The sequence below is a fragment of the Hylobates moloch genome, unplaced genomic scaffold, assembly GCF_009828535.3.
Source record: "Hylobates moloch isolate HMO894 unplaced genomic scaffold, HMol_V3 SCAFFOLD_9, whole genome shotgun sequence".
Taxonomy (NCBI): Eukaryota; Metazoa; Chordata; class Mammalia; order Primates; family Hylobatidae; genus Hylobates; species Hylobates moloch.
In genome coordinates this window covers 112378220-112390300 of record NW_026652284.1, presented here as the reverse complement: position 1 = coordinate 112390300, position 12081 = coordinate 112378220, and the positions used below count along the sequence as shown (strand labels likewise).

The 12081-nt window shown below is 38.4% G+C and overlaps 1 protein-coding gene across 6 annotated transcripts in view; it reads right to left on the bottom strand.

Moving 5' to 3' along the window:
- Window positions 1–1790: 1790 nt before the first annotated feature.
- Window positions 1791–12081, bottom strand: part of EFR3A (EFR3 homolog A) — a 117910-nt gene continuing 107619 nt past the window's right edge. For 2 of the 6 annotated variants that reach the window (XM_032760447.2, XM_032760450.2), the window contains exon 23: window positions 9342–12079. In XM_032760447.2, the coding sequence (XP_032616338.1) occupies window positions 11974–12079 (106 nt within the window). In that variant the 3' untranslated portion in view covers window positions 9342–11973. Of the gene's footprint in view, window positions 3341–9341; window positions 12080–12081 lie in introns of those variants that run through there. The other 4 variants (XM_032760449.2, XM_058443642.1, XR_009214734.1 and 1 more) reach the window with 3 other exon arrangements.

The following is a 12081-nucleotide window of genomic DNA, read 5'->3' as shown; positions in this document are numbered from 1 at the left end:
AGGGTGCTATTTCCTCCTGGCCTGCTGCACAGTTGGGGGCAAAGTGGGCTCCGGTGGCCAGAGAAGTCTTTAGGCAAAGAAATGCAGCTGTCAGCAGCTGGCAATCAGCCAGCATGCACTAAGATGGCAAGGATGGAGGCATGCCCCCATGGCATTTGCTGCAAGTAATAAATTGCTTGTTGGCTGGCTCCTTCTTCCCTCCCTTTAATCCAAGAGGAATTGACTAAGGGTCTACTCACTATGGCTATCACTGTGTTAGGTCACCCACAGTATGATGACCATCTGCCTTCTCCACATCTTCACTAGAGGCAGCTGAATGTGACTGGAGGAAAAAAATGAAACTGAGCTGAGCCATTTCACTTCAAGTTAAGGACCACGAAACCTCAAATGGATGCTCAGCCTTTTCCTAATCAGTTGACTCTTCTGCTCTCCAGGACAACTGTTTGGTATCTTCTCTTCTGCCCTCAAGCTCCCCTTGCCTCCCCCTCACTCTCAACTGATGACTCAAGAACAAGAATTTGAAATTTTACCTTACTTACAACCTTACAAGTTTGTGTTTCATGGATGCTGGCAAAAGACCTGAGATGCTTGGGTCAGAGACAAGACTCTCTTACAGCAATGACAGTAACCTGAGTCCCAGCATTTATGTTGCTTTCCTGAAACCTGAAGCAGTGTAGAGAGAGCCAGGGGACACCTACACATGCAGTGCTTTCAATTACACAGGAGAATTCTGAATTTAGAGAACCTGGATGTTTTAAAATGGGCTTTAAGACTGCCTGTCTTATATCCCAGAAGGAGACATTATCTTTATAATACAGGAAAATAAGTATGTCTGCCTATGGAGCCAAAGGGAAACATTATCCCTATCTTCCCAGTCTGTTTGCTATACCACATCCTTGAAAAGTTAGTCCAGAATAAAGGTAGTTGATGTCTCAGCTCACAAGACATGCAGAAATGCAAGAGACACATGGAGAATTGTTCAGTACGATTCTCATCTAATTAGATCTCATCTAATACTCTATTGAGATAATTGAAACTTTCCAGTGGGAATACCTTCATCTTCCTGCCATCAAAACTACAAAATTCCCCACAGTCTTTCTCTTCCTTCTTGTTACAATGAAGTAAGTGTTCCTTTTCCTTATCAAAAGTCAAATTCTCCACCTATCATCTAGTACAATGCCCTCTTGCCTTCTCTAGGGTTTGATTACTGCAAGTATCTCCTTTGTTCTGTATCAATTTCTCTCTCTCTTCCGTATCACTCTAATCTGTGTAAAAACACAGCCTAAAGTCTCCCATCTATAAAAATCCCTCCCTTGACTCTACATTCTGCTCCAAACACAGCCTAAAGTCTCCCATCTATAAAAATCCCTCCCTTGACTCTACATTCTGCTCCAGATATCACCCCCCATTTATTTATTTGTTCTCATAAGACAACTTCTCAAAAAATGTTTACATTCCCCATCATCTTTTCAATCAGGCACATAACATCATTCAACAGAAACTGTTCCTGTCAAAATCACAAATGACCTCCATATTGCTGCTTGAACCATTGGACACACCTCTGTTCTCATCTTAATCTTCCAGCATAATTCCACACTGACCACTGCTTCCTTCTTCAACATTTTCCTCTTATCAGTAATGACTACACATTCTACTAGTTTTCATTCTACCTTTTTGGTTACTTTCCCTCAGTCTTCTTTGCTTATTCCTCTTTCTTTAGCAACCCTCTAAATGTTAGTGTACTTTAGGGCTCAGTCCTAGGCATTATAAAAGAAAAATTTTGCACTAGACACTTGTTAAAATGGCAAGGCATATTTTATTCAGTACTACTGCAGTAGAGGAGAGACCTCTGTGCAACTTGAGCTCAACTCAGCCAAAACAAAAGGTGAGAGGCCTTTTTTCAGGTATACAATATTGTAAATTATTGTCCCCATGCTGTACATTAGATCTCTAGAACTTACGTTGCACAATTGAGACTTTGTATCCTTTGAACCAACATCACACCATTCTTTCCTCCCTTAAGTCCCTCTTCTCTGCTTCTACAGGTTTGAGAATTTTAGATTTTACATATAAGTGAGATTGTGCAGAATTTTTCTGTCTGGCTTAATTTACTCAGCATAATGACTTCTAGCTCCATCCATGCTGTCACAAATGGCAGGATTTTCTTTTTGTGGATGTAGCTGAATATTTCATTGTGCATATATACACCACATTTTCTTTAATCATTCATCTGACAAAAAATATTTAGGTTGTTTCCATATGTTGACTATTGTGAATAATGCTGCAATGAACACAGGAGTGCAGATACCTCTTTGAAGCCTATTTTTAATGCTTTTGGATATATATTATCTATCTATATCTATAGAGAGGAGTGGGATTGCTGGATCGTATAGCAGTTCTATTTTTAATATTTTGAGGAATCCCTATACTGTTTTCCATAATGGCTGTGCCAATTTAAATTCTCACCAAAAGTATAAAAGAGTTCACTTTTCTACACACATCAACAACACTTTTTTGTATATTTGATACTAACCACCGTAACAGATTTGAGGTGATATTTCATTGTGGTTTTGATTTGCATTTCCCTGATGATTACGAATGTTGCACACTGTTTTATATGCTTTGTTGGCCATATGAATGTCTTCTTTTGAGAACTGTCTATTTAGGTCCTTAGCCCATTTTAAAACTAGATTATTTGTATTTTTAGTGTTGAGTTATATGAATTCCTTATATATTTTGGATACAAACCAAAATATCTAAGAATATATTTTTTCTCATACTTTGTAGGTTGTCTTTTTACTCTGTTGTTTACTTTGGTACGCAGAAGAGTTTTCATTTGATGTAGTCCACTTGATTATTTCTGCTTTTGTTGCCTTTGTTTTTTGGGTCATCTCCAAAAAAATTATTGCCAAGATCAATGTCAAGAAGGTTTTTCATATATTTTCTTCTAGGATAGTGTCAAGTTTTATGTCTAAGTCTTTAACTCATTTTGGGTTGATTTTTGTGTATGGTGTGAGACATGGCTCTAATTTCTTTATTTTTTCAATGTGTATATCCAGTTTTCCAAACACCATTTGTTTCCTTTCCCCACTGCATGTTCTTAGTACTCTTGTATAAGATCAGCTGACCATTAGTTTGTGCATTTATGTCTGCACTTTCTATTCTGTTCCATTGGTTTGTGTCTGTTTTTATGCCAACACCATACTTGTTTATTATAGCTTTGTAATATACTTTGTAGCCAGGAAGTGTGATGCCTCCAACTTTGTTCTTCTCAAGATTGCTTTGGCTATCCAGGATCTTTTGTGGTTCCATATGAATTTTAGGATTGTTTTTTCTATCTCTGTAAAAAAAAAAATGCCATAAGGATTTGCATAGGGATTGCACTGAATCTGTAGATCACTTTGTGTATTACGGACATCTTAATAATATTAATTATTTCAATTCTTGAAGAATGTTTCTCCATTTATTTGATTCTTTTTTAGTTTCCTTCATCAAGGTCTCATAATTTTTATTAAATAGGTCTTTTACATCTCTGGTTAATTCCTAAGTATTTTATTTTCTGTTACAGATGTAAATCCGATTGTTTTCTTAATTTCCCCTTAGATAGTTTGTTGGCTGGGGTGTGCTAAAGGAAATGTACTGAAGGACATAAGGGGGACTGGTCTACGTGATTAGCCATCTGTGTTTGTTAATTGCCGGTTATCTGAAGGCAAAACAAATTTCTCATATGTTAAGGACAGGAGGCAGTTTTGCAAATGAGAGCAAGGTGGGAGATAGCTCTTTTGTAAACTGGAGCAACGTTGAGGGAGCTAGCTCTGCTGTCTCAGTTCCTGAGCCTACCCACCCTCAGGAACTGAGACAGGAGAGCTCGCTCCCTCAACGTTGGCCTATCAAAGAGATGGCTCCTAGGTCTGTGAGGAGACATTTCTGAGTGGTAGAAGATTTATATCTCAAAGGGCCAGGGAAAAGATTTATAGTTGCTAGTTCTGTAAAGTAAATGCTCTAAGAAAATGGAGGTTGGGGCCTAAACTCAGAACGACTTAAGTGGGGCTGGGGTCCTTATCCTAAGGGTGTGGCCTTGAGCTATTAGGAGCTATACTGGTGTTTGCTCAAGCCTCCTAGTGTGGGGAGTGGACAAAATTGTTTGTGGTGAGAGTGGAAGTTCTCAAAGGCCTAGTCTGAGGCCTACTTGAGACGAGGGCTCAGAGCAGCCTGACTTGATCTCCTTGGTCAAGGAGAGTCTTTATCAGTACTCTCTTCTTCTCTCTTCATGCAACCTACTGATGATTTCCATATTTACGGCTCAAATGCTGGCCTTTTCTATGACTCCAAACTCGCTTATTTGAATAGTCACTTGGATTTTTGCTTGATAGTCTGTAAGCATCTGAAACTTAACTTGGCCAAAACAAACCCGTTGATTCCTAGCCTGATGCATCCTCTCCCACCATGAACTTGCTCTTGCCCCACTCTTCCTGCCTTAGTGAATGACACAGCCAATCATCAAACTTAATCTGGACTAAAACCTTGGAAACTTTTCCTGTATCTTCCCAATTCAACCCATCAGTACACTCTCCTGGCTCTACCTCCCTTGGTCTACATCTCACCAGCAACAACCAGCTGCTTAGGTACTGAGAATGAAGTAGGTCTAGATTCCTGAAAAGTCCTGCCAGGGAGAGCGGTATTTGGACTAGAAAGCCTTTATGGAGAGCTTTTTTTTTTTTGTTTGAGACGGAGTCTCGCTCTTTCGCCCAGGCCGGAGTGCAGTGGCGTGATCTTGGCTCACTGCAAGCTCTGCCTCCTGGGTTCAGGCCATTCTCCTGCCTCAGCCTTCTGAGGAGCTGGGACTACAGGCACCCACCACCGCGCTTGGCGAATTTTTTGTATTTTTAGTAGAGACGGGGTTTCACCATGTTAGCCAGGATGGTCTTGATCTCCTGACCTCGTGATCTGCCCGCCTCGGCCTCCCAATATGGAGAGCTTTTTACAGGGATGTCTTGCAGTGTCTCTCAGGTACAGCTTAAAGTGGTAGTTTGCTTTCTATTTACAGTAGTCCCCCGCTTATCTGCAGTTTTGCTTTTTGTGGTTTTAGTTACCTGTGGACAATTCAGGTCTGAAAATATTAAATGGAAAACTCCAGAAATAAACAATTCAGAGTTTTTAAACTGTGCACTCTTCTAAGTAGTGTGACAAAATCTCTCACCACCAAATTCATCCCACCTAGGATGTGAATCACCCCTTTGCCTAGCCTATCTGTGCTGTAGACACTATATGCCCATTAGTCACTTAGAAACTATCTGTTATCAGATTGACTGTTGCAGTATGGCAGTGCTTGTGTTAAAGTCACCCTTATTTTATGTCTATAGAAGTATATTGTTATAATTTTTCCATGAGCTTATTGTTGTTAGTCTCCTACTGTGCCTAATTTATAAATTAAACTTTATCATAGGTATGTATGATAGGAAAAAACATAGTGGTATATAGAGTTTGGTAGCATCCACGGTCTCAGGCATCCACTGGGGGTCTTGGAATATATCACCTGCAGATAATGGGGGAATAAAGTACATTTGTTTTATCTTAACAGCTTATCAAGAATTTCACCTTGGTTGGCTGACTGGTAAAGGCAGGATTCAGGCATCCCAGATCCCTGGTAAAAATACCATCTTATAAAAAATTCTGGGTTTATGCTTAACAATCTGCAGGGTAGGTTTAGATTGTGAAGGGCCTTGAGTGTCTGGCTAAGAAGTGAGCATATTGGTTCTTTTAAAACACATCAAGTTCACTACTTCTGCTTAACAATCTTTAATGGTTCTCCCTATAAATACTGTTAAGCAGAAGTAGTGAACTTATATTTTAAGAGATGATTCTGACAGTGCTTAACTGAACTAGAACTTAAAAGTCCCGCCATGTCCCATTCCCCGCTGTGTGTCTTGGAGTAAGCACCAACTTCTATCCTGTTTAGTTTCCTAAATCACTTTTCCTTTCATGTCTTTTCCCTTGGGCCCGTCTTGCTGGCTGCATAGCGGAGGGAGGCGACAGTCCCATTCTGCTCCAGAAGGCCAGAGTGAAGGCATTAGATTTGATGACTTCTAAGGATTATTCCAGGTCTGACAGTGAAAATAGTCTTCATAGCACTACACTGTAGACTGAATTACAAAAAGCTAGAGCTGAAAGGGAATTTAAAGGTGATACTTTCCCTGAGATTATAGAATTCTGATGGTAACTTCTCCCCCCGCAGTATAAATCAATAATGGGTGGAGAGAAAGACTTTTTACCCCACTTTGAGTTTATATGGTTTCTAGGCTATTTTTAGATTTCAAATCCTAATAGTTTGAACAAGGGAACAGGCAAACACATGAACAAGCAGCTCTTCTAACTTCTTGGTATCTTTCTCTTGGTCCCTTTTGCAGCCCCTCTTTCTAAAGCTATGTGTCCCCAGGTGTCTATGTGGGGCCAGCAGCTTTTCACAAGTCACAAACCCTCTCTTCCTTGGGACACGCTCATTCATTTTCAGTTTTAATTATTGTCAATATGCTTTTGACTTCTGAATCACTACCAAATCTCTGAATTCCAGGCCTGAATATTCAACCTCATGCTAGTATATGTTACTCGGATGCTCCCCAGGCACCTTAAATGTAATACATCCAAAACAGGACTCATGTTAGAGTCACGTCCTCAGGAAGCAGAAAGGCTGTTGTAACGATGATGGAAGCCCTATAATGTTGGGCAAGGAAATTTGGGTCCTATTGTGTATAGCAAAGTCTGAGAAGTATTTTAAGTAGTGCTTCCTACACTTCAGAAAGATGTATCTGGCAGCAAAATAAAAAATTGGAAAGAGTGCAGACTAGGCACAAGAGCCTACAGCCATAAAAAGACAACCCCATAAAAAATAAAGATTCAGAATATGTATTTCTCCAAAGAAGATATACAAATGGCCAGTGAGCACATGGAAAGATGTTCAATATCATTAGTCTCTAGAGAAATGCAGTTGCCAAGGCCTGGCAGGGAAGGGGAAATGAGTGACTGGTAAGGAGTATGTGGTTTCTTGGGTGATTTAAGTGTTCTGGGATTAGATAGTGGTGATCAGTGCTTCACTTGGTGAATATATTAAAAGCCACTGAACTATACACTTTAAAATGTGAATTTTATGGTATGTGAATTATATTTCAGTAAAGCATTTTTTTTAAAGGAGCCTACTGTGCACTGAGTTGAATGCCCTGGATCCCTAATTTCTTTATTCATTTAGATGACTTATAATTATCATATTTGAGATGATTACTTTTTACATTTTCTTGCTATATTAGGGAATGGAATGGTATTTCTATTTTCAGATATACTAAAGTTGATGTCACAATCAGAAGTTTACTAGTTTAAAGTTAGTTGGTGAATGACTACTGTCAGCTTTAAGTCTGAATTTCAATGTTCTCATCTGTAAAACATAAGCTTTGAATGAACCTGACTCTAAGATTCTTTCAGCTCTTACGTCTCTTGAATCAGGAATTCTACAAGTGTACAGCTTTAACCTTTATGCAGGTGAAGTAGGATAAGAAAAGCAAAGGGTCAGCAAATACAATGGTGCAAGAGGTATTATGGCCAAAACCAGTGAGCAAGATGGGGGAACATATGAAATTATAAACCAAATGCTCCCAGATTTAGTCTTGTTCTTAAATACCAGACTAGATGGTGCTATCTTGGACATCTTTTGCTCGACTTCACATCCTCTAATCCTCACATATCCCTTCAGACCCTGCTGTGATAACAATTTCCACATGGACTCTGACTGCCTCATGGAAGTGGAATGGCAATGCCCACCTGCTTGCTGTACTGCTGTACTTCCTGCCTTCTGGCACAGGACTTCCCTGAGAATGAGGTATGGGAAGCTTGGGGTAACAGCTCAGCACTCAAGCACAAACAGTCCAAAAATGTGAGGGAGTTAATAACCATAGGGCCACCTTCAACCATGAAGAGAAGCCAAATAATAAATGCTTTCCCAATTTTTCATCCCCTGGGAAGTTTTGAGATTATTTTTATGAGACTCCTTAGAATGTCCAGTGGAATGGTTATCCAGGCACCTCAAGTGATAGACAATTAAGAAATCCTCTTAATCAGCTTTTTCTGCTTCCATGTTAGATCAATTCCCAAAGTAGTACCTCCACATACACCTTGTCTCAGGCTCTGCCTTAGAGAAACCTAGGCTAAGACAGTGCCTTTGTAAGAGTCTGCCTCTGATTCAACGTACAGGTAAAAGGCTGAATACAGCAAAACTAAGAGGCAGAGATTGATGTTCCACCTTGCCTCTGCTTTTTCATTCATTTGAACTTGGCACTTGAGATCAATAATTTTATCAGATGAGAGAACAGGTAACAGGATCACAGCAAGTTAAGAGTTGGAAGGAAAGTATATGGGATAGCACAGCAAACACAGTGCTCATTTTATACCCATGCAAACAGGTTCAGAAATGTGGAATGGCTGGCCTAAGACTGCAGGGCTGAGGGCTACCCAGTTGCTTACGTCCCAGTGTAGTGAACTCAAAGATGATTATTAATCATTTATTGAATGCTTACTCTGTGTCACGTAGATGTGGCACAGGGAACCTCTTCTAAGTGGTTCACTTACTTCTCACAGCTAACCTCGGAGGGCAGAACTTACCATACTCACTTCACAGATGAGAACTTCACGGGTCAAAGTTCAGTCATTGGCCTAAGGTCACTTAGGTAGTGGTGTGCTGAATTTGTGAACAAGAGCCTGAGCTCCTCACTGCTATGCTACACTGCCTAACAAAGGAGGTTCCTGAACCACATTCAGGCTATGATGCACATCTTTGTAGGTAGTAGAATAAGCAAACCGGGGGGGATAGGGTACTGAGAGAGAGAGAGTGTGTGTGTGTGTGTGTGTATAAAATTTTTTTTAAGAGCTGCTTTGTGTAATTTATAGGACAAGGAGGTAAGGTTGAAAAGACAATCATTAAGACTGACACAGAGATGGCAACTACACTTTCACAAGCACACACTGTGAACTTTACCTTACTACGTCTTGTCATGACTAGCAGTTATCATTCTGATACTTCCAATGTACATGGGAATGAATTCACTTGGCAAATTGATTTTTACTAAAGCTCTTCATTTTTCGTTTTTGAGATGGGATCATGCTTTGTCACCCAGTCTGGAGTATAGTGGCATGATCCTAGCTCACTGCAGCCTTGAACTATTGGGCTCAAAAGAAGCATTTCATTTTTAATTTAAGCAAATATTGAATAAATTTAATTAAATGTAACAATAGCTATAAAAAATGAACTTATATACAAGTAATCTGTTTTATTGCTCACATATGAATTGCACAGTGAATTTTTACATTTCAAAAACTAACTTTATTACATTTAATGCAGATATAAGCATGAATAAGACAAATTAGTTCCATTTTCAGACAGGAAGAAAAACATTTTGGGTAGGGAGAAGTTAATTGCTGGTAAAGTGTAGTTTATTATTCTAAAAGATAATGAGTTCAGAAGTATTAAGGAAGTATGTGTGTGTGTGTGCACATAGGTATTTAGGTAAACTCCAATAACAATACAACTCTGTAAGTGGTCACAGACAACACAAGTACAGGAGGAACATTTAAATGTTAACTGTTCAATGTCACGAAAGAAAGGGTGATATAAGCAACTCTATGCAGCAAAAAGAGAATGATTAACAATTTATTGAGTTTTATTTATCTACAAAAATATAGCAATACAGTGAACTTCACCAAATCCTAAATATTCAGTACCTGAACTGGCTACAACACCGTGTGCACACCCAGTTCCTGCAGAATCTCCTGCAGATATGGGAGAGTCTGCCAGTGAAAAGATCCGTTTCTTGGGAATCCTTGTCAACAAGACCAGTTCAGAAATCCAGGATATATAGAAGCCTACTGTAATTTAAAAACAGTAACAAAAACCCCAACAAAACCCAAATCAACAAAGACCAAGATAAAGGTGTAATAAACATTAATTGTAATGGTTTTCCTTTACATGCAAAACATGCATTTTAAAATCACTAAGAAACACGAAATTCTGTAGAGCAAAGTTTGTGTTTCACATAAGTGCAAATGAATATATATTTTATTTTTTATACTATTAAATTATATATTTTTCCATACAAAAGCACACAGTGTTAATCTATAAAATGACATCCAAGTGGATGATGATTATTTTTGCATGTCCCCCTGCTTAGATTTTTTTAAAATATATAGTCAAAAATTAACATCCTTCTTTAAAAATACAGAAGGAAAAAAGGGCAATAAAAAAAATACAACTTGGCTTTACTGACTGGTGAAGCATTTTACCTGATCAAGAGGCAAAGTTCCAGGGACAACTGCCACAGGGCCCTTCAGTCCTCCAGTGGTAACGACTCCACTGTCAGTCTGAAACAAGTCTTGTTGATCTACATTTAAGAAGCAGCCCAGGATCTTTCAGTGTCATTTCATAGGTTTCAATGACTAGACTGGTTTTCAAGATGTTGCGCTTTTGTTTAAGTATTCAGAAATTTTCAAGTATGCTTGTCCTATTATCGTTTCCTTACTTTTTTCTGTTTCTACTAAAGGTGCCCAAATAGCCATAAACACAAACATCCCATTCTTCACTGCAATTTTTTAAACAAAAACAAAAGCCAAAAATTAAACTGTCTTCTAGGCTACAGTTTTTGATATGTATGCTGTTTTATGTAAAAAGAAATGGAATCTGAAAAGATAGAACTATAAACAGGTGACTTTATAAAAATGTCCTAAGAGAATTTTATGAGTTACAAAGAAAGCTGTTCATTTTACCATGTGATAGAATTCACTAAGATGTATGTAATGTTATGGGTCTGTCAGTGTATGTGTAGAGTGCACCTGTGATCTTGGTAGCTGAAATCAAAAGCAGCTTAAATTGACAAACTTTAGCACACTTGATTGTTAAAACACAGGCAGCTTTTCAAATATAATATAATTGATTCTAAACAGATGTGTACAAGTCACAGCTCAAACCTTACAAATTAAAAGTCCATCTGGAGAATTTTTTGACTATGAGGATTTAAAACAATATACAAATGTAAATAAATGTACTCAATGGAAATCAAAATGTACAGACTCTTCACAGGTGAACTAATAGCTGTTTTAAATGTCTTTTTTCTGCACTAAATATATTATCTCATTTAATTAATGGAGCCACAGCAAAATACTACTATAATTTCAAAGCACAGCCTGTAAACTAATATATCTTACAATGTAAAAATATTGCACAGTTTGGTACTCCAAGAGTAAGCTCTACACTTCTCAAGCAGAATGATCAAACTCTTGGCAGGAAACACAGTATTACAAGAACCAGACAATTTAAAGTATGGCGTTTTAAGGGTCATATTCGAGGAATGCTATTCAACAGATGTCCTATTATTGTGAAGAAGATGAGGAATGCCTATCACATATTATTACAGTAACTGAATAGCAGGGTGCCTATCCCAGCTTATCTAAAGCATGGGGACAAAAAGCCACCGAACAGTTTTGCAGCCCCAGGACTAGGAATATATTTAAATGTATCTGCCTTTGCAGAAAACAACAACAAAAATTCTACATCTAAGCGGCTGTGTAGGTGTTTAAGAGATAAACAATTTATACAGTTTCAATCCTCTGAAGGCTTACTTTTTAAAAAACATTACATTTGTGAAAAGTTTAAAATATACTACTTAACAGTGGAATAAAGTGAAACCAAAACATGTTCAACTTAAAAAGGCAACAAGAACCTCAAAGCAAATTAACGTGGCATAAATCTATCTTCGAAAGTACTCAAAATTATATATAGCTCCAAAACTTCTAATATGGTATGCCAAGCATTTGGTTTAAGATATGTTCCATCATTATTTTCAAGAAGTATGTTAATACACATTAAGTAAACCCTGAAACCTCAGCTTGGCCTTAATTTTTAGGCTTTACAGATCCTATGCTGAGGTCTTCATGAGCCAATCAGTACACACACAGATCTGGAAACTTCATCTCATAGACTGGGACAGATTGGTATTGGGCATGCCCAGAAGTAATGGTCAGTGTTCCTGATGGACTGGGAGGAGGACT